The 27,773-nt window shown below is 33.4% G+C and overlaps 5 protein-coding genes across 6 annotated transcripts; 4 read left to right on the top strand and 1 right to left on the bottom strand.

The window, feature by feature from the left end:
• The first annotated feature begins 110 nt into the window (after positions 1-110).
• LOC130511059 (transcription factor bHLH11-like) lies at positions 111-1,785 on the top strand. Its single transcript, XM_057007871.1, has 6 exons — positions 111-261; positions 528-632; positions 702-826; positions 919-1,046; positions 1,149-1,481; positions 1,560-1,785. Exons 1-6 carry the CDS (start codon positions 206-208, stop codon positions 1,686-1,688), a joined length of 876 nt encoding a protein of 291 aa, XP_056863851.1. The 5' UTR covers positions 111-205; the 3' UTR covers positions 1,689-1,785.
• A 104-nt stretch (positions 1,786-1,889) lies between these two features.
• Positions 1,890-4,926, bottom strand: LOC130511058 (calcium-dependent protein kinase 18). Of its 2 annotated transcripts, none has more exons than XM_057007869.1 (12): positions 4,347-4,926; positions 4,069-4,199; positions 3,932-3,973; positions 3,739-3,850; positions 3,570-3,648; positions 3,313-3,482; positions 3,105-3,231; positions 2,918-3,033; positions 2,724-2,831; positions 2,576-2,638; positions 2,325-2,519; positions 1,890-2,251 (listed from the first exon to the last, which is right to left on the bottom strand). In XM_057007869.1, the coding sequence occupies exons 1-12, from the start codon at positions 4,683-4,685 to the stop codon at positions 2,087-2,089; spliced, it is 1,647 nt and encodes a 548-aa protein (XP_056863849.1). In that variant the 5' UTR covers positions 4,686-4,926; the 3' UTR covers positions 1,890-2,086. The 2 variants fall into 2 exon arrangements, with proteins under 2 accessions (XP_056863849.1, XP_056863850.1); XM_057007870.1 differs by having other exon boundaries at positions 2,325-2,498; positions 4,347-4,923.
• Positions 4,927-11,345: 6,419 nt separating this feature from the next.
• On the top strand, positions 11,346-12,210 carry LOC108852530 (protein SMALL AUXIN UP-REGULATED RNA 9-like). The gene has a single exon (XM_018626035.2). It carries the CDS (start codon positions 11,496-11,498, stop codon positions 11,805-11,807), a length of 312 nt encoding a protein of 103 aa, XP_018481537.1. The 5' UTR covers positions 11,346-11,495; the 3' UTR covers positions 11,808-12,210.
• A 10,774-nt stretch (positions 12,211-22,984) lies between these two features.
• On the top strand, positions 22,985-23,614 carry LOC108853151 (protein SMALL AUXIN UP-REGULATED RNA 9-like). The gene has a single exon (XM_018626602.2). It carries the CDS (start codon positions 23,069-23,071, stop codon positions 23,393-23,395), a length of 327 nt encoding a protein of 108 aa, XP_018482104.1. The 5' UTR covers positions 22,985-23,068; the 3' UTR covers positions 23,396-23,614.
• Positions 23,615-25,948: 2,334 nt separating this feature from the next.
• Positions 25,949-27,358, top strand: LOC108855843 (60S ribosomal protein L8-3). Its single transcript, XM_018629757.2, has 2 exons — positions 25,949-26,440; positions 26,876-27,358. The coding sequence occupies exons 1-2, from the start codon at positions 26,001-26,003 to the stop codon at positions 27,210-27,212; spliced, it is 777 nt and encodes a 258-aa protein (XP_018485259.1). The 5' UTR covers positions 25,949-26,000; the 3' UTR covers positions 27,213-27,358.
• The last annotated feature ends 415 nt before the right edge of the window (positions 27,359-27,773 follow it).

Genomic DNA, 27,773 nt, shown 5'->3' with positions numbered 1-27,773 from the left:
GATAGAGACAGGAACGTGGAAAGAAGCCAAATCCAGCAACGTTGCACATTGGTTAAGACTCGAGAGATGATAACATTAACTACACACGCCATGTGGACATCGTTTAGTCTCTACTCTCTATAGGGTACCTGAGCTTAGTAGATTAAATCTCTCATTCGTGACTACTAAATTAGTTTATTTAACCATTCACGTGAATCTCATCAACATGTTTGATATCATAACCCGTTTTAGTATTTTAAGTCCTTGGCAGAGACCAGAGAGGTATGCTGTTTTACTTTACGTTCTGTATTCTTTGCCACTCCATTAAAGAATCGTGCATAGTACACGTGGAATATAGTAGACTGTAACTGGACGTAAGCAGATCACATCTCTTCAAATGGTGGCGCGTGGGGAGCACAAGTTATTGATTTGCCTCGTCGGCGTCCACCACCCATTGTCACCGCGGTTTTTATATAGTCACCACGAAGAAGAAGAAGAAACCAACTTATCTTTGATCTCTTAACGCACTACTCTCTATATCTTTTTAGTTTCAGGAAGAGAGTTCATTACTTTGCAATGGAGACAAACAAGAAGCTCAAAATTTCTTCTGAGTTGTCCTTATCTGATGAATCCTCAGCTTCTTCTTCTATCAGGTTTTTAGGCTTTGAAAATGAATAGTTTCATGCTTTTTCGTTGTTTCATTTGCATTTTTTTTCTTGAAGACCTGAGAAAATTTTGGAAGTGAAGAAAGAGTCAGTTTCTTGCCGGAATATTCATAAGGCAGACCGAGAGAAGATACGTAGAGATAAGCTCAACGAACAGTTTCTTGAGCTCGGAAATGCACTTGGTACATATTTATATCAAAAAGAAGAACAGAGAGTTTTTTTTTCAATTTTATGAACCTTTTCTCATAAACTGAGGCAAATGGTTTGTTTGCAGATCCTAACAGGCCTAAGAGTGACAAAGCTTCGATTCTCATTGACACAATACAAACACTGAAAGATTTAATGACTCAAGTAGATAGACTAAAGGCTGAGCATGTCACACTTTCTCAAGAGTCTTGTGAGGTAGTGATGACTGATTGCTTTAACTTCTCCAATGCTCTTATTATTATTAGATTCTACTTGTTTTCAGAATCTTCCACTTTGTTTTGAACCATTGCTAAGCAGCTAGTACAAGAGAAGAGTGAGCTGAGAGAGGAGAAAACATCTCTTAAATCCGACATAGAGATTCTTAATGCTCAATATCAGCATAGAGTCAGAAGCATGGTCCCATGGATTCCACATTACACTTATCCTGTTGTCCCTTTAGTTGCCATAACCCAGGGTCCAGTCTCCACTCTGCCTTTTCCACTCCATGGAACTCAAAATCCTGCACCGTCACCTAACTCATGCTCTACCTTTATGCCCTATTCAGCCTCACTCAGTTCTAAAACCGAACAAAAAGATGATGTTGGTTTAGAGCTTGAGCTTAACATCCACGCCTCCTCTTCAGCTCAACAGGTGAGTGATTTTCTTCAATAGTATTACTATTGACCAACAAGCTCTTTCTGTGGCATGACTAAAGTTGCTTCCATTCAGGATGTTTCTGGAAAAGAAAAGAAAGGAAACTTGACAATCCCTGCAAGCTCATCTAATAGTTACTACTCATCATCTCAAGCTGTTCAAGATAGTTCCCTTGGAAATTTAAATAACATTTTCAAGTCATAAACTCTGTAATTTTCAGTCAAGTAAAACTCTGTGAACTATGTGTATGTATTTTATCATCACAAGCAAATAAAAAAAAAAAAACAAAATCATCTGCTCAGACCGTTTCCTAGTTCCTAAACAAGAATGAGAGCTATACCATTTTAGCATAGAAACCATTTACTTCTCTCTTTGAAATGTAATTATAACTATGTATGGCCAATGTTATAGCAAGAGACACCAAGCATGTTGTGAGAAACATTTCAAATCTTTTGACCATATGGGTGTTCCTCAGTATCCAATATACAAATTACATCTAGCCTCTATAAGATCTTCTTGAAACATGTGGTGATTATTATAAACAATGTTTTCTGTATATAAGAGATAAATCCAATTTTTAGCTCTCTATTTGTGTTAGTCATTTACATTTTTCGAGAAAGCTGGTAACCAGGAGGGCTTTTGACAGTTCTTGTCTTGAGGCTTGCAGATCTCAAGAGTCTGCGAAACTCATAGATGCTGATTCTCCCATCTTCATCAACGTCAGCCTCTTCAAGAAGTGGTTCTATGGAGCCTTTCAAACCCGTTTGCTGCAAAAAGTAGAAAAATTAATAAAACAATAACTAAAATTGAGGGGAACATTATAAGAAGTATGAGACTGACCAATCTTAGTTCCTCTGGTGTTATAAACCCATCTCTGTCTATGTCAAACTTCTCGAACGCTGCTCTTGACCTCTGTTCCCACTTGTCAGAGTCATGCTCCTCCAGTTGATTCACGTGCAAAGTAGCCACCACAAACTCAGTGAAGTCCACTAACCCATCAGTGTTGCTATCTATCTGGAAAGAAGTACAGATGGACTATTTTTTTTTTATTATTACAAAAACCCGTGGAGGCATCTATTAAGCAGACTTACTGCTTGAAGAATCTCAGCAACTCTTGCATCCTTCAGCTTCCAAGGAAGGTCTTTCGCAAGAGCCTGTGAAAAAAAAGATCAGTTTGAGTTTATGCAGTTTGTGCCTTAAAATCGCTTACTTGTATTGCAAGTTTGGTTTTCTTCTTACCTGCCTCATCTCCTCAAGGCTTATGGAACCGTTCTTGTCAATATCAATGGCATCAAACTGGTCTCTAAGATCATCCAGCTCGTCTTCATCAATTGTCGTCGCCAGAGCCTTTCAAAAAACACACTCCAGTTAAAAGCAAAAACTCATATAAAAGTGAAACACAATCTATTTTCTTTTGTTTGCTTCTTGATTACCTTCAGAGCAATCTGCTTAAGACGGCTGAACTTCACAAACTGACGCATGTTGTCAAGAACAGATATGTCTATTGGAATCTCTGAAGCCTCACCTCCTTCTCTCACCCATGAGTGTGCTGCAAAACACCAACCTCAGATCAGTAAATATAACAAAAACCAAAAAAAATGGCTATGAAGAATCACATACATAGTGCTTGAGCTGCTGTTAACCGTGCTCGTGGCTCCTTTACTAACAACTTCTTCACAAAGTCTTTAGCACCCTCGCTGATGGTTGGCCACGGGTTTGTTTCGAAGTCAGGTTTCTTTCTCATGACCTGTTTTTTTATTTATTTTCCAAGTAAGTATAAACACCAACATGAACATACGTATCATAGATTGGGTTGTGATTACTACACCTCATTGAATATCCCGTTTTGTGTCTTATCCCAAAAGGGTCTTCTTCCGCAGAGCAGAATGTAAGTGATGACTCCTATACTCCAGACATCTGATTCAGGTCCTGACCTACGTTTCAACACTTCAGGTGCAACGTAATACGCACTTCCTACTATGTCCTGGAACTTCATTCCTGCCATTTTTTTTTGTGAAAATTCCTGCCATATTATTCACATCGTCATCATCATCCTGAGAAAGAGACAAGAGTTGAAACTCTTACCTGGCTTTATGAAATCTGACAAACCGAAGTCTGTAGCCTTTAGATATGAATCTTCTTCTGTTGATTTGAACAGAAAGTTCTGTAGGGAAAGATGGTAGAAGGAAAACACTCAGATTCTTTCACCATGAATATCTGCAACTTTGAGGCATCAGATTGAAACCATACCTACCTCTGGCTTCATGTCACGGTGAACAAGACCGCGTAAATGACACTCAGCTGCAACTTTCAACATTTGTCTCACCACAACCGCCGCATCTTTCTCGGTGTAACGGCTATCTTTCCTGGGAAACATATGCACATAAAGCTAATTCCTACATAGAGTTTAAGCATTCTTATTAACACAAACTAATTGTTACTCTTACTTGGATAATATTCGATCTAGCAACTCACCACCTTCACATAACCTAAGAAAATAAAAATACATAAAACATGATTATTAGTTTAAGATTCTTGCAGTACAAGAAAATGATGATAAAAGAGAGAATAGCTTGATGCTTACTCCATCACGATATACACGTAGTTCTTGTCTTCAAAGACATTGTGAAACCCAACCACATTTTCATGCCCACCTAAAGCTTGTAGTATCTTAACCTCTCGCTTCACATCTTCTACTTCAATCGGTTGAGTCATCTGCCCACCAAATTACCATAATCAAGTGGAAGAACTTTTAGTATGAAACTATGTAAACAGAGCTTACTTGTACGCTAAGCATCAAGTTATTTAGGTTTGGATTTTTAGGTTTACAAATAGATTATGTGAACCGTATGATGTTTTTACCTTGGCCTTATCAATTCTCTTGACGGCTACAGGATCACCGTTGTTGTTGTCGGTGGCAGCGTAGGTAAAACCAAACTGGCCGTGTCCGAGCAATTTCCCGATGGTGTATCGGTTATCAAAATCCTTGGCGTATCCAAAATCGATGCGCTTAACAAACGGATTCCCTTTTCCGTGCCTCCATTGGATCTTGTTGTTCTTCGTCTTCTTCTTGTTTGTATTACAAACCTTCTCTGCCCCCTTCTCCTGAGGTTGCGGTTTAGGTATATCTGGAGGTGGAATAGGGTTTGGGTGATTGGTTTCATGTCCGGTGGTCTTAGGTGAAGAGAAACAGAGACCCATGATGCTCTTAGAGCTTCGGTTTGGGGTCTCTAATTAATGGATGACAAGTTCACAAAAATGCCAGATAGAGAGACGAGCTAGATGGAGAGACAGATTGAGACATGGAAGGAAGAAGGGTTGGCTTTGTTGCCTGGTAGACACTTCTTTAGAAACAAAATAAACAGAAACCGAGACAGCAAATTGCGTAGATAATGATCCATACAGCTTGCGGTACACGGAAACGAACCATTGGAACGTATTATCTTCTTATTCGCCTTATATTTCTGTTTTTGTTAAAATCATAATACACATTTAACCTTCAGATTGGCTAACTATTTAAACCTAACCACTTCAAACTCAAATTCTGTAACTTTAGGAAAAAAAAAATCTAACTTCTACCACCTGAAGCCTGATGATAGGTGACTAACTTGGCCTTCTAACTACGTACATCACATCATACCTACCTTACAAAAGCAAAATCAACTCTGTTGTACTATTCGCTAATTGTTTCTTATTTTGACCTAGACATGTAATTGTCCAAGGTATCAAAATATGTGTAATCAGTTTCCAAAGCATATAATCTCAGTTTAGTTTAAAATTACAAAATTCAAATTTTGGATATTACATTTATGGCTAATTCTTATATACCAACGTTTAAACACACATTAATTTGACATGCAACCTAAATACATAAGTAACAATGTCAATCAATGTAGTCTCGTACAATCAAAGTTGTAAGATCAGTTAGGTTCCAGATATATATCTACGTTGATGTCTTCTATTGTCTGGGCACTGAACCCAAACTAAGACTCATTCAACAATAAATAATAGATAGGATCATTGCCGTTAACACGTATCTAAATTGATCCGAATAAGTAATTTTTGTGCTGGCTAAAAGTCAAGAGTAGAAATGATGATGATGATGATGAATTGGAAATGGCGTAAGGAAGAACGTGAGGAATCATGTGTATAAGTTATAACCACAACAGAGGCGCCAATTCAGGACAGCTAAGTTTTGTTCCTTTCATTTCCACCAGATTATATAATTCGATCTCTCACTGTCTACTGCTCCTTTGTCCCTACACACACCATCTCTTATTTTTGTTTTATTTATTGATAGGTCAAATTCTATAAATACGACAAAATCACATCTTCTACGTTTCGGGTTTAGTTTTTACTTTTTTCCTCTATTCCCTTTTCAGAAATAGTGTTACTTTTAACGTTTTCCATATAATCATGACAAAATACAAATTCAATTCTGTATCACCCCTATTTAATTTTTCAGTTGAAGCCAAACTCGTAAACCTATGTTCCAATTTGTCGACAGAAAGATCGTCTTTCATATTTATTTCTATTTTATCGTTGTTTCTTGAGATTTTCTAAAATCATTGAAACAAAACAAATCTTAAAAAAAAAAAAAATTAAATTGAAAACAAATTTGAATTAAATTTATATTGTGTATAAAAAACGTCTTCCATTGTAACTTTATACTAGTTGAACCGATCAATGATTAATTAGTATTATTTATTTTGTTCATCTGAATTTCCATACATTAGTGTATTTTCTTTCGAGAAAAAATATACACTGGTGTATTTAACTTTCGAATGTGAGATGTACCGCGTGTAGCATATATATGCTAGTACTCTATTTCAAATTCCGTAACTTAAATGTTAAAAGAGTTTATATTTAGCACTGACTAATTGATTTACTTAATAGTTCAAATATATACAAATGTTGTGTTTGCTTGAATAACCAGAAGAACATATTACACATTTAGATGTATTAGTTGATGTTTTGACAACATTATTAGCCTTTTCATCTCTAAATTAATATATGTTCTACAGTTAAAAACAAATAACTTTTTCATTTAATTGTTTTTTCAAGTCACTAATGACAAATAGTGTAGATGCTGCCAAAGAGTCTTTTTCAGTCACTTTTTAGTTTTCCTTTTTGGCTATCAAGTTATACACGATATTGAGGTTACTACCACGGAAATTTGGCAATTAATTAGACTTGAATTATCACTAAACCAAAAGTCAATTTCTTTGATAATTCTGATTGATTAATCACATTTAAATGAACGAAACGATAAGGGGAAAAGAAAATTGCTGAACAGAAAAGGAAAGAAGTACACTATGTGGAACACGAAACATCGGAGGAATTAGATGGGAACTTGCATGGATTTGATTGTACAATTAATTAAACAAAAAATTAGACTCTAACCTAGGTATTGTTTTCATTTAATTTCCAGTTTTCACATGGGGACAATTTCTTATATTTCTTAGCTATATATTTTTATTTTCTCATACATTATTAATTATATACATTAAATGTGCATATAATATTAAAACCCCTTCAAAAAAATCCAACTGAAAAAACTACTGAACCAAGCTGGATTTTAACCAACCTACCTTACATTATAAAACAATTTAAAGTAGTTTTCCTGATGGGACTAAATTTTTTGGGGTGACCGTCATTACAGATTGAAATTCAGATCGTCACTAGGTCCATATACCTGAACACATCTTCCACATCTTCCATAATCCTTTTGCAGCGGAATCAAACAATTATGACAAAACGGGTATATAAATAAGATATTAACATACTTTTTTAATTGTCTTTGATTTATATGTACATAGTAGCTGTGGTTGTATTAAAATTGGAGGTTTCAGTAGAGACAAAATCTAAAGAAGAGTGTCTATGAAGGGAAGAGATTCGAGATGACGGACGCTACTTGTATATATAAACTAGGTGTTTTCCTGCACCATGTGCAGTAAAAAAATTTAAAATATTTTTTTAACAAATAAATATAAATTATATTTATTTTTTATTAATATTATAAATTTTTTTTTTTATCAATATTTTAATATAAATTTGATTTAACTGAACATTAAAATTAAGATAAAAACAATTTTGTTTATTTTGAATTATATTTAAAAATGTGCATGCATATATTTAAAATTATAATCTTAGGTAGATTTTTCTATCTATTTATTTTAATTAAATATATTAAATAAATATGTAAAATTTCATAATTGTCAAAAATTAAAATTAAACAATATTTATAAAATCTGTAGATATATATAAGAAACTAATGATTTTACGATTTAATTTGATTTTATGATTTAATTTTTATAATTTTCTACAAATATGTATATATTTTGAAATATTTTTAGTTTAAATGATATTTCAAAATTTGAAATGCCATAATTGAATATATTTATTTTTATGATGATTTATGAGTTATTACCATATTTTTAAAAAGTCTAAAAATATAAATCGACAATAAAAATATAATATATGAGTTATTACCATATTTTAAAAAGTTTACCAAAAATATAAATTAACATTAAATATAATTTTATGTCATATTAATCTGTAAGACATGTAATTAATTTTAGTAGCCATGTCATATTATTTTGTGAAAATGATTGTAGAGAAGACATGTGGCAAAATCACTTCTCAAATATAGTCTAGGAGATGTAAAATTTTATAATTGTCAAAAATTAAAATTAGTTTTTTTATAAAATCTGTAGATATATATAAGAAACCAATGATTTTACGATTTAATTTGATTTTATGATTTAATTTTTATAATTTTCTAAAAATATGTATATATTTTTGAAATATTTTTAATTTAAATGATATTTTGAAATTTAAAATGCCATAATTGAATATATTTATTTTAATGATGATTTATGAGTTATTATCATTTTTTAAAAAAGTCCAAAAATATAAATCAAAAATAAATGTAATATATGAGTTATTACTATATTTTAAATTTTTTACCAAAATTATAAATTAACATTAAATATAATTGTTCATGTCATATTAATCTATAAGACATATCATCAATTTTAGTAGACATGTCATATTATTTTTGTACGAATGATTGTAGAGAAGACATGTGGCAAAATCACTTTTTGTAAATTGTGTCTACCTAGATAAAGAAACAAAAGAGAGACAATGTAGGGCAATGTCATAGCAGGTATATATACAAGACTTTCAATTTTATTTTGTATGCATTATTTCCCATTGTAATTTCCCCATATTTCCCGTATGGCTTTGTCTCTAAATATGCACTTATTTCCTGCACCCCACGTGCTATTTGCTTTCAATTTTCATTCAAAAAAGATATTTGCTTTCAAAATACCGTTACAAAAAGAAACATTTTTGTTATTTTCTTTTGGTCAAACATTTCTTTGATTAATATCAAATTTATTAATCAAAATTGAAACTTGGATTTACATTATGATTATGCTAGTCTAAGGTGTAATGAATAAAAGAATGTGATTTCCTAATTGGTATATAGACAGCAAACCATCTACTGAGCAGAGCATGCAGCTTGTGATTTTTTTTTTTTTTTTTGAACACGTATGCAGCTTGTGATTACTCTTGTATTTCAGTGAAGAAATTCGATTTTAACCCGTTTCCCAATAACCTTAGTAGTCATTTCCACTGATGCATAAATGCGTCCATGTCTTCTAGAATTCCTCTCCTTCCAAGACACATAAATAGATGTCTGAAACATTCATCCAGTGAATTGATACAGACATGTGAAGCATAAGTGATCTCTGCTGTCATCCTTTTCTCCGCAATAAACACAGCCATGTTCAGTTCTCCAGCCTTTCATCCTGGCTCATGTAGATAATCTCTCTTTAAATGCTAACCAAATTAGGAGGGATTGCCGAGGAATGGCCTGTGGAAACCACACAAGACAGTGCCATGGGACTTTGGTCAAACACTTCTTGGTTTGATGAATGATAGTGTTGTAGTAAGTCTTTGGAGGATTAGTCCTGAGTTCAGTTCTCTATCGATGCATATATAATTAATCTCGGACTATTTGGTTACTCTGTGCCATCCAGAATGGACGTTCAGTGAGTGAAAAACATTTGTATTTATATTTACGCGGATTGTATTGTATATGTTGACTGTTTATGGTTTGGATTAATATGCTGATTAATGTGTTTATGCATGAATTAGTCGTCATTATGTACATAATACGTATAACTTAGCCACAAATATTCTAAAAGGTCCTGGAAGGTAAACCTAGAAATTTATGTAAGAATACATTTATATAGGATATTTTTCTTTATTAGTTTAGAGCATCTTAACTAGGAAGATATCTCATAATTAAAAAAAAAAAGAAATAAGAAGAGAAAGAGAGTAGCGTTCTCATTTTAGAACCGTTGAGAACATAGTGAAAACCTCACATTTTGCATTTATTTATTAGTTTAGTTTTAGAAAAAAATCAAAATGTAATTATATATTTTTTTTTTGGTCAACGGTTTTCATTTGATTAAACTGAGCGGTTCAAACAGAGTCTTGAGACAATAAAATAGAAAGAGCATTCTTGGCCAAGCCATCAGCTATCAAGTTTGCTGATCTAGGAATTACAACAAAAGATAAGGTTGAGAAGAGAGAAATGAGGTGACTGATCTCGTGGATTAGTCCCGCTATCTCATTCAAAACCGTCCCTGAACGCAGGGCAGCCACAAAGATACTAAAGTCCGATAGCATCCTGATCTTCGAAAATCCTGCAACTGATGCAGCTTTGAGCGCTTCTCGCATGGCCAGGGCCTCTGCTGCCAGAGCCGAACCAACGTGCCGACGAGATGCTGCTCCTTGGAGTTCCACTTCAGCATGTGTATCTTGCAAGAACCAGCCAAAACCTGCAGATTTAGAGTTAGCATTCCAAGCACCATCAACTGAACAGCTCGGAACAGCAGAATCACACAAGACCAGAGGGGTCTTTTTAATCACTACAATTTCAGCAGGCTTTTTCTTAGCCGCTCTCACTCTTTTGCATCCCTAATAGCTTTTGAGAGTGTCTCCTCAGGAGTATAAATTTTATCCTCGAATACACGTCTGTTCCTTGCTGTCCACAGGTTCCAAAGAATCCAGGGGGACAGGGGAGAACATGTGAGACCTGACGGGGGCAGGTTGATTGTTTTGGGTACTTCAGGGAGCAGGAGTTGAAGTGAAGTTGGCGGGGTTAAACAGAGGCTGGTGGGAAGGATTGGAGCTTGTTCCCACACACACTTTGCAAAGGGACAGGAGAGAAAAACATGGTTAATTGTTTCAAGCTCTCCACAAACTTTGCAAGCTGGATTAACCTCCATTCCTCTGTGAATAAGAAGCTCAGCAACAGGAAGTGCATTATTCAATGCCCTCCAAATGAAGTGGTGGATTTTACTAGGAGCATCTAATTTCCAGACATGTTTCATCCAGTCAAAACCCTGATGATTCACAGCTTGTTCGTGATGGTTCAACAGCTTATATCCTGACTTAGTTGAGTATCTACCATTAGATTCACCCAGCCATACCAACCTGTCAGGAGGTTTTAAAGCACTGGGAATAATTTGTCTGATAACATCTTCATAATGAGGTAAGTGGCAACGAATTAGGGCGAGATTCCATTCGTTAGTATCCGGCAGCAAGAGGTCTTGGACTGTGAGGCTTTGGTTATCTAGAGTAGGAGGTCCCATTGGCTTTAGCGGGGTTGTAGGGGAGAGCCAAGGATCCGTCCATACATTTATGCTTGCGCCATTGCCAACAATAAATGTAATTATATATTAAATATTATTATTTTTCCTTATAAAACTCCTACGGTTTCTACACGATAAAGTTGATCTTAATAAACTCTTCCAATCTCTCTCTCTCTCTCTCTCTCTCTCTCTCTCTCTCTCTCTCACTGTGCCCTTATATACCCCTCCATTTCTCCCATTACCTTCACATCCACACCTTTCTTCAAACACACCAAACTCTCTCTTCTCTCCTTTTTCCTGTCTCTCTCCCTCTAGCCAAGTTAGGTTTCAATAAACTCCAATCATGGCGATAAAGAAGAACAAAGTGGCAGCGTCTCAAGTAGCATCTCTAAAGACAATCTTGAAGAGATGCTCAAGTATTGGAAAGAAGAATCAAGGTAATTGCTACTTCAAAGACGTGCCAAAAGGCCACTTCCCGGTCTACGTTGGGCAACAACGGAGTCGCTACGTGGTGCCAATCTCATGGCTAGCTCATCCTGAGTTTCAGACACTCCTCCAATTAGCCGAGGAAGAGTTCGGGTTCGAGCACGACATGGGTCTCACTATCCCTTGTGATGAAGTTGTCTTTCAATCACTCATCTCCATGTTCAGATAGAACTCGGTCTAGATAGAGAATGATATAGCTCAATTTTCAAGATTATGATCTCGTTTAAGGTTTGTAAGGGACGTTTGATCACTTTGCCATGCACCTTCGAGAAACAATATATAGGGAATATATAAATGTATGACGATTTAGGTTTTTTTCTTTGCTAAGAAGACGGAATCAAGGACGGGCTGCGGGCACCGCGTCAAACATCAACTCAAGATTGTAGCTATTGTGATATATCTATATTATTAAAAGAGAAGTACTCTTTTAAAATACCCCAAAGTTTTTGAAGTTATTTACAATGGCATGCCATTGAGAATTAAATTGAATTTCCTATTTTAATCTTTGTCTTTTTCAGTTAAATTAATGTTGTTTTGTTTCTTTCCTATTTTAATGTTTGTCTTTTTCAGTTAAATTAATATGTTTTTTTATTTCCTATTTTAATGTTTATATTTTTCAGTTAGATTAATGTATTTTGTTTTTTATTTTAACAATTAATGCTATTTTAAAGTTTTTTTTGTCAATATAAAATTGTCTAAACTATTTGAAAATATAAAAAATAGTCAAAATAAACATATAAAGTAGATAAACAATAATCAAAACACCAAAAATATTTAAAATATATATTTATTCTCCATTTAAATATTGAAATTCAACAAGTTTTTTTTTTAGTTTATGTATTTTGGCTTGCATTACTTAAATTTATATGTTTTGAGAATTTTAAAGTATATATAAATTTTAAAAATTAAAAAAAAAATCAAACGGGTTATCCGTATCTGAACCGAACCCGTAAAGACCCGAATCAAATTCGGAAATCTCAAATCCAAATAGATTTTTAACCGAATCAGTGGGTATCTAAATACACATCCCTAACGTAGTTAATTTTAAATAATCAAATTACAAATACATCATTTAGTATAAATAAATATAAAAATAAAACAGAAAATTAATACCCGTGCAGTCGCACGGGTCAAGATCTAGTATCAGTTTTAAAAGCAATCACCTTGAGAACTTTTTTCTTGTTTTTCTATATATATTTCCGAGGGTCTTGATTATTATTTGAATGTTTTGTATATTAGTTTGGGTGGGCGACGTTTCCCCTAAGTCAACGTGTATTGTTGACCGTTGGTTCACGATTGGAATAGCTAGTTTATATGTATTAATTTTTGAATAAAAACTCTTATTTTCTTGTTTATAATTTATTAATTTTCCGCTCGCCCAACAAAAATTGAACTTGAGGTTACATAAGAAAGAATGATTATTGTCAAATTCCACTGCGATGTCAGTTTGACAAGATATTGTCAAATTTTGATTGGAATTTTGATTGGTTATCGCTGTAAAGAGTGTTTGCGTAGAAAAATTTGAGATCCATGAAAATATCAGATTTATTGAAGACAACACATATGGAGTTCATAAGTAGAAGATTGCGTTCAGAAACAGATGAAGCTGTTAAGTTATATTTCGATATAATATATTTGATATCTGACATATAGATAAATCTGAACAATTGTTGAAATCATAGAAACCACCGTGGAAAGAATGTCAGTTTGGAGTGGAAGATGTGTTCTTTTATTGTATGGCGATATTCTTTCAATAGTTGAAAATTGGCCATCCCAATTTTTTATTTCTATGATTGAATTAATACATTGGATTCTATATTGGAAAATATCTATAGATTTAATCGGAGATATGGTCAATGTAATACAACAAAAGAGCCTAGAATTTATAATGCGACGAAAATTTAAAGCTCCCGAGAAAATTCGTAGAGTTGATACTCTACTGATCTGGAGGACCTTAGAAGAAAAATCATCCGATGTACTATTATCTTCTAACCATTTTCATTATTTGTTTTTTTCTTATTATTATTATCAACTTTCAATCGTTTAAATTAATAAATTTAAGCTGTTAAAAAAAGAATGATTAGAAATCTAGTCGAAAACGTTTTGACTGCCGGTTTCTTTTTGATGTATGCAAACATAAGAAATAACTATTAGAACCAGTTGTTTATTAGTATGTATGTTGTATGTGGAATGTTTAAAAAAACACACAAAAAACAAGTAAATGTATTGCAAAATTATCACCCTTTGCTACTGATGATATTCTCTCAGACAATTTTCCCAGGGTCTATCAACATAATCGTTCAAACATCAATGATTTACCGTTGGTGGTTCCAAAATAATGATCCTTAGACCATCTCCATCCCTGAACCCCAATTTTGGGGTTCATAACTTTTTTTTTTTTTTTTTTTAATATTAATCGATTTTTTAAAAAAAAAAAAAAAAAAAAAGACTGACCAATCGCGGGTCACCACGTGTGCGTGGGACCCGCGAAACAGTGTAAGAGTTACCTCTTAAACAAGAGGTTTAAGAAGTGAGAGAGTGGGAGTTTTAAAGAAAATGGGGGCTTGGTGGGACCCCATTGCTAACAAACTCTGTTAAGAGTTGTGCAATGGAGGTGCCCTTAACTCAGCATCTGCGAAGCTTGTCCTGTAATCAATGATCATTTATCGAAATATCAACAACCCCTTTGCTCTAAGCCATGCATGATTTCATGATTTCCTCCAAATGTGAAACAAGAGATTTTCTACACGTTTTTTTAGTTTCAAGATAAGCTATATGGAAAGTGAAGAATTTGGTCGGTTCGGTTTATACATCTTTGGTTTTTATTTTCTGTTCATCAGAAATATGTATTTAGTTGAGATAGCTTTTTTATATACACATAAAATTAGTCTAAATGTCGATATGAAATTTTCGAGTGGATTAGCCAAAAAGAAAATCTAGTGGCCAATAAATTCATAATCACAATAAATTAGTAAATGGCATCCGAATTATATATAGTATACTAGGGTAAACCCGCCCTACGGGCGGGCAAATAAATAAATTTATAATACAAATTTATTTTAACTATTAATTTACTTTAAAATAAAAACAGCATTAAGGTTCATTAAGGTTACTTTAAACATGTCAATGAATTTATATTTATTTAAAAGATAAATTATTATTTGAACATATTAGAGATTGTCAGGATTTTTTATGAAAAGACTATATTTAATTTATTTTATTCCATTCAAAATACTTAATAAGAAAATTTAAATGTTAAATAGAAATAAATAATAAAATAATGTTATGTGTCAGTATAAAAATATTTTTTAATATTTAGGTTTAAGATTTTCAAAAATATATGATTATATATAGTTTCATCATTACCACTGTTTCATCCTTTCAAACCCCTGACAAAAAAGAAGCATCAACTTACAATTAGCTATATGCTCTAGCTTCAACGAAGCCTAAACAACGCCAATAGATAAATCATTGTTCTTACTGATTCAAACTTAGTATTGACTCATCAAATCCTAAAAGAAAACTCAACCCTTTGTATGAATCTGTTGAAGAAAATCTCCTGTTGTCCAAAAAAAAAAAATTCTCCTTAAACACATCAAGCTGGTGACTTGTTATCAAATCCAAGAGGAACAAAGATTTTTTAACTACCCCAACTCGAGGGGGATCCAAATGAAGCTGGCAAAGATGTGATCATCAGTAAAATTTGAGAACAATACATCTAACGCTAGTAACTGCGAAATTCAAACAATGGCCATTAATGTCTTATATTTTTCCGTGAAGAACCCTAGAAATTGAAGAGCAAGCGAAGGATCAAGCATAAGGAAGATGATCCAACGGAGAGAAATCAAAACAAAATCAATAAAAAGAATAAATTGAAACAAAATCTAACAACAGAAAGCAAAATCATCTCCCAGAAAAAGCTTTGAATAAAAAATTTGATAATCAATACATGAACAAATTTACACAAAATCCACAAACAAAGTCGAAAAATAAATCATCTCCCATAAACTAAAACTATCTGGAAGTATTATTTTGCGAGGAAAAAACTGGTGAAATATTATGATCAATCTTTCACTTATGATCCTTTCCTTGTAAAACAGAGAAGCCAAAACGTATGTGCCTGAGATTTAAAAGTTGTTGATGCTGAGGAGTTGCTGGTTTCCAAGTACCGGTGAACTCTGCAGTTTGGCGTAATATTTCTCTTATGGTGCTCTTGATTGTGGTGATCACCTGTAAAATAAAGTTATCCAGTCATTGGTATAAGCAAGAATATGGATGGCAGGAATAAGAATTAACTTAAAAACACTGCAATTATTTATATTGCTTACTTTGTCAAATTAGACAGCAAGATAGATGAGGCAACCATTTTAGTGAAAATAAAATTTCTGAGGATATTAAGAACTGTGAGTATGATGTTCAAAAGGATGAGAACTAACCTTTTTTATAGGTGATAATTACCGCCTGGAGATGTATAAGATTCAATGGATTCGAAATCGTGGCTGTAGTGGGTATAATAGCTAGGTCTCAATTAATGGTGCTGAATCAATGCCACTTTTAACGTTTCGTAATGTGAAGCATCAAACCTGTAACGGCATGAACAGATTCCGACGGCCATCTCAGAGCCGCCATAGTTGGTAGACGGATTCGGAACTTGCAAGAGCCGATGAACCCTAGAAATATGCGTCACGAAGAAGACATAAAGATAAGCCCAACCTATATAGGAAATTAAAAACAGAATATATAGGAAAATAAAAACAGAAAATATATAATCAGATCAAATTTGTGAGTGGAGAGAACGATGAGATTTGGAGTGCTCTGCATCCCTATTTATAGAATAAGAAATTGGGAATAACATAGAAGGTTTATGAGGTAATTAAGAGCACGTAGTGGGGCGTTAAGATGAAAGGCCATAACTGAGAAATTAGTTGCTTTAAAATCTACTTCAATCGAGGGATTAGCAGAAACTGGGGGAAAATGGTAGAAGAGAAGACGGCGAAGTAGAGCTAGGAAAATATATTTCTGGGCTAATTTAATAAAGCCCAAATCAAATGGTTCAATATTTAAAGTGTAACGAAAAGCCCAAACATACGAAATACGGAAGTTAATGAAACGCATCACTTTGGCGAAAAAGGACACGTGTCAACTCGTGAACCTTCGAATTGATGACGTGGCTTCACCAAAAAAGAGTCTCCTTTTCTTTATAATAATAGATTTCTTGTTTGAGTGGGATTCGATAATTGCTTTTGAGTCGTTTTCACGACTTATCAATGTTCCATTTGTCTCGTTTTCTTTTTAGCTCCAATCATAAAACTCACATATTCGTGAATTGTAAGCCGGCCTTCAAAATTTATCGATACTTATAAGCATTATTGGACTGTTGGATTTAGCACCGTACGTAAAAGCTTTCGGGTTAGTTGATATCAACATGATGTATAGTCGTTTTTCATCGTAGGTAAATTCTGTCAAGATCGTCTGTCGACATATATGAGTGGAACATACATATAATAGAAGCTCTGCTTGAGAGAGGCCGTATTTGTTTATAACATATTCATCTAATTTTGCTAAAATGAAACATAATTGATCTCACAAAATATCGAATAGACACTACTGTTCCCTTTTGAAATGTATTTTGTGAAGTTTTTACCGGTGGATTCACCGGGATCACTTCTATAATTCGATCTTCTTCTTTTCTGGAGAAGAAGATTTCATCACCATATACTTTTTCTATGGAAAGAGGTGTTTTCTCGGACTCGTTGTCGAGTGTCTGTAACTGGATGTAGTGGATCATGTCTTCAAATTGTGGCGCGTGGGGATCACAAGTTGTTGATTTGCCTCGTCGGCGTCCACCACCATTGTCACCTGCTTTTTATATAGTCACCAAGAAGAAGAAGAAGAAGAAACCGAATTATCTTTGATCTCTTCTCGCACTCTCTATATCTTTGCTGATTCCAGGAAGAGAGTTAATTCCTTTGCAACGGAGCAAGACGAAGCTGAAAACTTCTTCTGAGTTCTCCTTTTTGCTGATGAATCCTCAGCTTTTTCTTCTTCATTTGCTTTTCTGATGATTTCATTTGCTTATTTTCATTTGCTTCTTACCGGAAAATTCAAAAGGCGAGACCGAGAAAAGATCCGTAGAGATGAGCTCAACGATCAGTTTCTTGAGCTCGGAAATGCACTTGGTATGCATATATCAAGAAGAAGGACAGAGAGATTTTTCTAATTCATTAAAAACTTCTCTTAAACTGAGACTAACTGTTGGCTGCTGCAGATCCCAATAGGCAGGCCTTAAGAGTGAGTGACAAAGCTTCAATTATCATTGACACTATAGAAACCCTGAATGATTTTATGATTCAAGTCGATAGACTAAAAGCTGAGTATGTCACACTTTCTCAAGATTCTTGTGAGGTACTGATGCTGATTGATTTAACTTCTGCCATGGTCTTATTATTATTAGATCCTAGTCAAGTAAAACTCTGCGAAACTGTGTTTAACAACCTTATTGAGAAGGTGCTCAGTAAGTCCACTGGTTGTAGATTATCCCCAAACTAATTATATTACCATCACAATCAAATAAGAATACAAAATCATCTGCTCAGATCGGTTCCTAGTTCCTACACAAGAATGAGAGCTACACCCTTTTAGCATAGAAAATTAGAAACGTTTGCTTCTCTCTTTGCAATGTAATAATGTATGTCCAAAATTATTGCATGACACCACGCATGTTGTGAGAAAACATTCCCAAACCTTAAGACCATAAGGGTGATCCTTAGTATCCAATATACAAATCACATCTAGCTCTATAAGATTTTCTTGAAACAGATGGTGATTATAAACAATGTTTTCTGTATATATATGCGAGGCAACCCAATCTTTTTTTTTTGAAACACAAATCAACCCCGTCATTGTCTCTCTATTTGTGTAAGTAATTTACATTTAACAGTCCTTTCTATATGTAACGGCTATCTATTGTTACTCGTGTTTTTAGATGTTTCTAAACATTGCTTTAAAAATCCTATTTTGAGTATTTTAGTGAGTTTCCAAGTCATTGCAACCATAAAATACATAATTTTTTTCTGAAACACCATATATATATATATAACAATCAAAGTAGTCTCATACAATCAAAATTGTAAGATCAGTTAGGTTCCAGATATATATCTACGTTGATATGTCTTCTAATGTCTGGGACTGAAGCCAACTAAGACTCATTCAACAACAAATAATAGATAGGATCATTACCGTTAACACGTATCTAAATTGATCCAAATAAGTAAACTTTGTGCTGGCTAAAAGTCAAGAGTGGAAATGATGATGATGATGATGAATTGGATGTGGTGTAACGAAGAACGTGAGGGATCATGTCTATAAGTTATAACCACAACAGAGGCGCCAATTCAGGACAGCTAAGTTTTGTTCCTTTCATTTCCACCTGATTATATAACTCTCTCACTGTCTACTGCTCCTTTGTCCCTACACACACCATCTCTTATTTTTGTTTTCTTTCTTGATATGTTAGATTCTATAAAGATGACAGAATCCTATCTTCTACATGTCGATCATCTATCCCTGACAATGCCAAAATGTTAATTCTCTAGTAGCCGGGATTCGAAGATGTCGAAACTCACAGCTGTAAGCCTTTTACCACTAGAACTAGAAGCTTCGGTGTCTCTTTTAATGTTTTCCATATAATAAGAAGATATCCCCAAAGTGTTTAAAAAAAATCGCCAAATTCAATTGTATCTCTCCCCTATTTAATGTTTCAGTTGAAGCCAAACTTGTAAACCTATTTTCCAATTTGTCGGCAGAAAGATCGTCTTCAATATTTATTTATGTTTGTCGTTGTTTCTTGAAACATCTAACAAAATCTTTGAAACAAAAAAAAACTTTTTTTAAAAAACTTGAAAAATCAAAATAATTCGGAAGCAACTAGACATTGTATATAAATTAAACGTCTTCCGTTGTAACTTGACTAGTTGTACAAACTGATGATTAATTAGTCTTATTTCATATTTCTCCTAATTTTCATTTTTTCATCTGATTTCCAATACAATAGGATTTTTTTTTTGAAATTTTGATTACAATAGTATATTTATTGGTCGAATGTGAGATGTACCGAGTGTAACATATACATATGCTATTACCTTATTTCAATTATGGATAAAACGTTAAAAGAGTCTGACTAATTGATCTACTTAGTTTTATACACATATTGTGTTTGTTTGAATAAACCTTGTTTGAAAAAAAAAAACAGAAGAAGAAAATATTGGCTACATGCCTACATCCAGGTCAAAAAAAAAATTGGCTACTTCTTAATTAATCATATGGCCATACGTACGTACCCTCAGAGCAGATATTACAGATTACAGTCTACAGAGGTTGTTTTTGGTTACTTATCACACATTTAGATGTTCTAGTTGATGTTTCGACTACAAATTTAGCTTTTACATCTCTAAAATATATGTTGTACTGATACAAACAAATAACCTTTTCAGTCACTTTTGTCAAGAAATTCCAACTGACAAAAACTACTGAATCAACCTGGATTTTAACCGTTGAGACAAATCTTGAAAGTTTCAATAGAGACAAATCTGAAGAAGAGTGAGAAAAAACGGGCACTACGTGTATTGTTTTGTAGAGTTATGTCGAGATAAAGTAACACAATGAAGTCATTGTAGGGAAAAGTGCATGTCCCTACCATATATACAAGACTTTCAATTTTGTATGCATTAATTCTTTTACACCATCTTCTAACAATCTGCCAAAAGACCCCAAGTCTTGAATTTCAATAGAAATATATATTTCAAATTCAATTCAATTCAAAAATAATCTTATAAATAAAAGTAGTGAAACTATTTCTTATGATCAAACAAAAACTGTAAATATTTTTACTATTATAGCCCTTCAAAATTTTCTCGGGACAAAAAATCTTCTCGATAAATCTAATCATGTGCATTTAATTTTAAATTAAATAATCAAAAAATTAAAATATTTTGATTAAAAATAAATTAAAATCATGTAAATATAAAGATTGAAAATATATTGGAAATCATGATTGTCCATTGGTTAGAGTTTAGTAACATATGTTCAAATAATATTTGTATTTTAGGATTAGATTTGAACTATTGATTTTTTTTTGAAATTAAAACTTGACATATAATTATTCAGTTTTTATATATTAAATACTTTATATGTTGATTTTATGTCTACTGAAGTGTTTACTGCTAATTAGTTAAATATTTGACTTTAGGGTTAAGGTGCAGAAGAATTATGAAGAAGTCTACCAAGAAGTTACGTATTATTAGATTTTCTTAGAAGTCTTTTATAATGTATGGTAAATTTAAGGTTAAGACATTTCTTCTTAAAATAAAATGTTTGTTGAAGAAAAATGCTAAACTATAATACACTAGAAGATTTCTTCTATACCGTTTTAACATAAATGAAATTTTGCCTCTTAAATAAAAAACACATGAATTATTTGAACTTAGTGTGAACAGAAAAAAATTGTGTCCGACCACACATTTATGTAATCTTTGAAAGATGTCCTTATATTTCCTCATTTTCCTTATGGTTTTATCTCTAAATTTGCTCTTATTTCCTACCTCCAACGTGATATTTGCTTTCAAAGTACCATTACAAACAAAATAAAAAAGAATTTTATGCTTTCTTTGATCACTTGATATAGTTTGTAAAAAGTTATTGGAGGATTAGTCATGACTTCAATTATACATTGATGCATATAATTAATCTTGGATATTTGGTAACGTTGGGCCATCTGGAAGTGTCTTGTAAGAAAGTAACAATGTATATACTTGGACATTCAGTTAGTGATAATCAAACTGTGTTTGAATATCAACGTCTAGTTGATGTAGTAGTAAAGGAATTGTGGCTATAACTACCGCCACCTATATTCAATTCACGGTGAGAGACTATTTTACATTGTTTGGATTTCCGTTCAGCAAAGAGGTGAAAACACTTTTTTTTAATTTTAAAAATGTTTTTTAGTTTTAATTTTTGAATGTGTTGAATTTTATTCATGTCATAGAAGCTTTTGTACAACGTGTGTAACAATTTTTTCTGAAATATCTATCGAAAACTAATTAGAACAGCCTAATGTAGAAGCCATCCAGATTGACAATGCTTGTTCGTATCGTCCACCACACATGCCATGCCACGCCACAAAGTGATAAAAATGTTCACGTGATAATCGATTTTGGTCTATGGAGTTATTACAGGTGGCCAATTTCCAACAGACCAACTTAAATTATTGAAAGTTTTTTAGTTTAGCGAGATTTATATCTATATTTTACATAGATTGTATAAGTTTAGGGTTTATAGTTTTCACTATACCAAGGAAAATACTTCATGTTTTTCGTTACTATGTACAAAACCCATATAACCTAGTCATAGTTAAACATACTTGAGTGAATTTGCTTAAAATACTAAAAGAAGTTGGATATTAGAGATTTACCTAACACAGTAAAACTTTGAGAAAAAAAGTGACAACAGAGTAAGCAAAATTGTGGGGCAATAAATGTATTTAGGGTAGATTACTAAATATGGTAAATTGTGTGGGTATGAAATGCAAATACTCTAAAATTTTAAACTGAGAGTTACTATGTATAAAACCCATATAACCTAGTATACTGAGAGTGAAGTTTAGGGTAAATTACTAAATATGGTAAATTGCGTGGGAAAATAAGCATTTAAATCCTCAACTATTTGAAATTGGCAAGTTTAATCCCGAACTATCACTTGCATGATTTTATTCTTCGACCAATAGTTGACTTGGCAAATTAGTGACCGAAAAAATCAACCGTAAAATCATAAACGATTCTCGTTAGTTTTATATCAATTATCTCCGCCAATGAACTTGGAAACCTTAAAATCTCCAAATTCAAATCTTTAACTTTGAGTGAAGACGACTTTGAGTGAAGACGATTTCTCGTGACGGAAAGATGGTTTCTGATGATGTTTGTTTCCGTAGAAAACCGCTTTCTGTCACTTAGCTTCACTCAAAATTAAAGATTTGAATTTGGAAATTTCGAATTTTCAAATTCAATGCCGGAGATAATTGATTAAAACTAACGAGAATCGTTTATGATTTCACAGTTGACTTTTTGATCACTAATTTGTCAAATTAACTGTTAGTTGGGGAATAAAATCATGCAAGTGATAGTTCGGGATTAAACTTGCCAATTTCAAATAGTTGAGGATTTAAATGTTTATTTTCCTTAAAAATAAAACATATAATCTCTGTATAAAAGTTTTCTTATTATTTAGTAAACTCTCAGTTTTTCTCTTTCTTATTGCGCCCTTATACATACGACTCTATCCCTCAACTTCACATCCACACCTTCATTCAAACATACAAAATTATTCTTCTCTCTCCTTTCTGTCTCTAACCAAGTTAGGCTTCTGTAAGCTCAATTTATGGCGATAAAGAAGTCGAGCAAAGTGGCAACGTCTCAAGCAGCATCGCTAAAGAAAATCTTGAAGAGATGCTCAAGTCTTGGAAAGCAGAATCAAGGTAATTGCTACATCAAAGACGTGCCAAAAGGTCACTTCCCTGTCTACGTTGGGCAAGACCGGAGTCGTTACGTGGTGCCAATCTCATGTCTAGCTCATCCTGACTTTCAGACACTCCTCCAACTAGCCGAAGAAGAGTTTGGGTTTGAGCACGACATGGGTCTCACTATCCCTTGTGATGAAGTTGTCTTTCAATCACTTATCTCCATGTTCAGAAAGAACTCGACCTAGAGAGATACTGATTTACCTCAATTGGTAATCTCTCGGAATCTAATGGCGGGCTACGGGCATCGCGTCAAGCATCGACTCAATATTCGTTGCTATAGCGATATGTATTTTCAGGGTTCTTGACTATATATTTTGAATATTTTGGGTGTGCGACTTTCCCCTTAAGTCAACGTGTCTTGCTGACAGTTGGTTCTTGAGAGGAATAGCTAGTTTATTTGTATTAAGTCCAAATCAATAAATTAGACTTCACGTCCATCCTTTTTACCTTCTGTTCGTCCTGAAATAGAACGTTAGGTTACAAAATAAAATTTGATCAGAAATCTAGTAGAAAACCTTTTGATTGTGACTTGTGAGTTTTTTCATGTCCGTATAAAAACATAAGGAAAACTGTTAAAAGAAGTTGTTTATTTTTGTTTCTGCAAGTTGTATATATGTGATATCATTAAAATAAAAATACACAAACACAGAAAAAAAATACACAAACACAAGCAAAGGCAACTTCACAAGTAAAGGCAAGTTAGTAAATGAGATCCGAGTTCTATATAGTAGTTTCTACTCAAATATTTGTAAATTGTTAGCCGACTTTCAAGATTTGTCAACCCGTATAAGCATATTATTAGGCAGTTGAATTGAGAATAATTACACATAAATAAATTGTGCTTTTCTGATCATCCGGGTTAATATATCAAAAGATGATATATATACTTTTTTCTTCTATCGTAGGTAAATTCTGTCAGGATCGATTATATATGTGATTGGAACATATAATATATTAGAATAAAAACTTGAGAGGGACCTTATGTTTTTCATAACATATTTTTTGTTAAATGATATATACAATAAATATCTCACAAAATATCTCACAAATTTCTTTTGCAAGAAAATATATCTCACAAAATATCCACTAGCTACTATTGTTCGCTTTGTAACTTTATTTTCGAAAGTAAAAGATGATGATTCATTTGATTAGTATATGTGTACATACAAATCTAGATAAATAAATTGTGTAGAGAGAGAGAGAGAGTGAGAGTAAATTTTGATAAGAGAGAATCAATCTTTCTATAGATGTACTTGAGCTGATCAAAATTTGTAAATTTTGATTTAAATCGTTATCCGTTTCAACTAGAACCGAAAAATCTGGATATACGATTCTACGAAACAAACCAAATACTAAAATATAATATCCGTAAAAAATAAATAAATCACAAATACTAATATTTTTAGGAATGTATATCCAACCTGATCCGTTATATGCATATAAATACATATATTTAAAGATTTATATGTTTATATAAATTTTGCAGTATTTTTATTTGATAAATTCATTATATTAGTTATTAGAATTTCTAAAAATAAATAGATTTAATTTTTAAATAAAATATTATTATTTTATATATTATTGTTTTTAAACTTTTTATTTATTTTTACAGATCGAATCATATATCCGATCAAACATCTAAAATTATCCAGATATCCGTGACACCAAAAATCTAAATGGTGGCAGATCGAATTGTATCGGATAATTAATTATTCAGATAAAACAAATCGGATCACTTATATTTCATAAACCTGTATATCCGATTAGTGTCCATCCCTAGATATATTATCCTTTACTGTGATGGGAATTTTCATACGTAATGATATAGTATATGTGTACTAACGCTAATCATTATTGTCCATCCCTAATTTTCGGACAAATTAGACTACCAAAAAAATAGATAGTAAAAAGGATAATATTTTTGTTTTGTCTGAAATATTATAAATAGTAAAAAGGTTTCAAAAAGAAAAATTATAAATATAAAATATAAACCAGTGCTTCCTGTGAAAACATGTTTTCATTTATCTGGTAGAGTAATTTCATTGATTCACACAATGTTCAAAGTTAAACAATGCGAAGAGAGAAATTGAATTTAAAAATGGATCAAACGAAAAACTTCTAGAACTCTGAACTATTTGATGTCGGTATTTTACACTATTTAGGAAGTTGTTAACATTAGCAGTTACATTTTATTTTTATAGTTTTTAGTTTGATTTAACCAGAAGAATGACTTAAATTTTACTGAAAGTACCGAATTCATCCAAATCAACTTTCAATTTTCAACTCTCAAGTATATCGCATACAGAATTTACAACTCTCATCAAGTATAGCATACAAGCTGACAGACAAAATATATCATACAAGTTTTTATTTAAGTTTATCATACGCCAAAATAGAAAAGCTATTCAGTTTGTGAAAAAAAGAAAGAAAAAACTATTCAGTTTTCAGTGAATTCTGTTTTTGAGCTTTTAACAGGTCTTGTTGTGTTGAGCAAGTAATAAGACAAAGATTAGTCTTCAGTAGAACTATTGTCTTCCACATACTCAAACCGGATATCAACAAGTACACATACGAAGGACTCTAAAACTAGAGTTTTAAACGAAGAAGATAATAGTTTAGTAGGCCCATTTCTTCCGATATTTCGTAAAAGTTTATACTAGGCCCATTAAGAGTAGATCCATTTAGCCCACTAGGGTTTCGAGAGTGAAGTACACCATCTACATAAGCACTAACCCTAGTTCCTTGCTCTCGCCGTAAACTTCAGAAGACGAAAGAACATCACAATCCACCATGGGACGTGTCATCAGAGCTCAACGTAAGGGAGCTGGTTCCGTCTTCAAGTCCCACACTCACCACCGCAAGGGCCCTGCCAAGTTCAGGAGCCTCGACTTCGGCGAGAGGAACGGTTACCTCAAGGGTGTCGTCACGGAGATCATCCACGATCCAGGACGTGGTGCTCCGTTAGCCCGCGTCGCCTTCCGTCATCCTTTCCGTTACAAGAAGCAGAAGGAGCTCTTCGTCGCCGCCGAGGGTATGTACACCGGACAGTTCTTGTACTGCGGTAAGAAGGCCACTCTCGTTGTCGGAAATGTTCTTCCTCTCAGATCTATCCCTGAGGGAGCTGTTGTCTGCAACGTCGAGCACCATGTCGGTGATCGTGGTGTGCTCGCTAGAGCTTCTGGGGATTACGCTATCGTGATTTCACACAACCCTGACAACGACACGACCAGGTTTGGTTTTCTGTTATTGAAATGTTGTGTCTTTTTTGGTTTGTTATGATTGAAAGGTTATATCTTTTTGGTTAATATGATTGAAAGGTTATGTCTTTTTGGTTTGTATGATTGAAAGGTTATGTCTTTTTGGTTTGTATGATTGAAAGGTTGTGTCTTTATGGTTGTAATGCGTTTGATTGGATTAGAAATGGTTATAGAAATGGCTGTTCATCATTTGGTTGAGTTCTTCATTACAAGATTTAAACTTGCTTAGTTATGTCTTTTTGGTTTTTATTGAAAGGTTATGTCTTTTTTATTGTAGTGTATTGTTACATGATTGCCTTTGATTTGATTAGAAATGGTCTTCGAAACGTCGTCATTTCAAGATTATACTTGTTTTGTTTCTTGAGCTTGGTTCTTACAGTTACATCTCGCACATTGGTCTTTTGACAGGGTTAAGTTGCCATCTGGATCGAAGAAGATTGTCCCAAGTGGATGCAGGGCCATGATTGGTCAAGTTGCTGGAGGTGGAAGGACAGAGAAGCCAATGCTCAAGGCGGGTAACGCGTACCACAAGTACCGTGTGAAGAGGAACTGCTGGCCTAAGGTTCGTGGTGTGGCTATGAACCCTGTTGAGCATCCTCACGGAGGAGGTAACCATCAACATATTGGTCACGCCAGCACTGTTCGTCGTGATGCACCCCCTGGGCAAAAGGTTGGTCTTATTGCTGCAAGGAGAACTGGTCGTCTCAGAGGTCAAGCTGCTGCTCTTGCTTCCAAGCAAGAATAAGGAGAAGAGGATTGAAGATGATGAATCTGTTCACTTTTGTTTTTTGGTTTTTGCTACTGAGACCTTGTTTTGATACTTTAAGATTTTGCTACAATGTTATTTGAGACCTTTCTCTATCAAGTAGAATCTATGTTTTCGGAGTTAAACCTTCGCATTATTATGCATTTGAAATTTAAGAAAATAATCTCCATGCTTTGCAGCTTATCACTTCCCATCTCGTATAAGACAGATGTGGTTTTGAAATGAGCTTTTATAATCTTTTCTACTTCCTGGTTTCAAGTTGCGTATGTTGGGCTCTTTATTTACTTATATATATGGACTTTTTGTAATTTATGATGGGCTACTCTTGCCACTGTTTTATACTTTAGATTTTTGATCAAATCTTCTGCGGTAGAAAAACTACATCATTGCAATTGGCATCATTGGTTATTCACTCTCTCTTGACCATACATACAAAGCTTTGTCATTTTACTTTTATTATGTTAGTTTTGTCTGAAATTTGATTGATACTAGACGACAACATGTGCTGGTTGCAAACCAGCGATTCCCTTTTTTGGATCA

This window comes from Raphanus sativus, chromosome 4, assembly GCF_000801105.2.
Source record: "Raphanus sativus cultivar WK10039 chromosome 4, ASM80110v3, whole genome shotgun sequence".
NCBI lineage: Eukaryota > Viridiplantae > Streptophyta > Magnoliopsida > Brassicales > Brassicaceae > Raphanus > Raphanus sativus.
Note: the sequence above shows the minus strand (reverse complement) of the source record. Positions and strands in the feature narration are given on the sequence as shown.

What these genes read in the sequence shown, in the direction of transcription:
- LOC108853151 (XM_018626602.2), top strand. Translation starts at nt 23,069, where the DNA reads ATGGCGATAAAGAAGTCGAGCAAAGTGGCAACGTCTCAAGCAGCATCG.
- LOC130511059 (XM_057007871.1), top strand. Translation starts at nt 206, where the DNA reads ATGTTTGATATCATAACCCGTTTTAGTATTTTAAGTCCTTGGCAGAGA. An exon ending in CCTTGGCAGAGACCAGAGAG is followed by an intron (nt 262 to 527) that starts GTATGCTGTTTT and finishes ATATCTTTTTAG; the next exon opens with TTTCAGGAAGAGAGTTCATT. An exon ending in TTTCTCAAGAGTCTTGTGAG is followed by an intron (nt 1,047 to 1,148) that starts GTAGTGATGACT and finishes ATTGCTAAGCAG; the next exon opens with CTAGTACAAGAGAAGAGTGA.
- LOC108855843 (XM_018629757.2), top strand. Translation starts at nt 26,001, where the DNA reads ATGGGACGTGTCATCAGAGCTCAACGTAAGGGAGCTGGTTCCGTCTTC. An exon ending in CCTGACAACGACACGACCAG is followed by an intron (nt 26,441 to 26,875) that starts GTTTGGTTTTCT and finishes GTCTTTTGACAG; the next exon opens with GGTTAAGTTGCCATCTGGAT.
- LOC130511058 (XM_057007869.1), bottom strand. Translation starts at nt 4,685, where the DNA reads ATGGGTCTCTGTTTCTCTTCACCTAAGACCACCGGACATGAAACCAAT. An exon ending in TACGTGTATATCGTGATGGA is followed by an intron (nt 3,974 to 4,068) that starts GTAAGCATCAAG and finishes TTATTTTCTTAG; the next exon opens with GTTATGTGAAGGTGGTGAGT. An exon ending in AAAACGGGATATTCAATGAG is followed by an intron (nt 3,232 to 3,312) that starts GTGTAGTAATCA and finishes ATAAAAAAACAG; the next exon opens with GTCATGAGAAAGAAACCTGA.
- LOC108852530 (XM_018626035.2), top strand. Translation starts at nt 11,496, where the DNA reads ATGGCGATAAAGAAGAACAAAGTGGCAGCGTCTCAAGTAGCATCTCTA.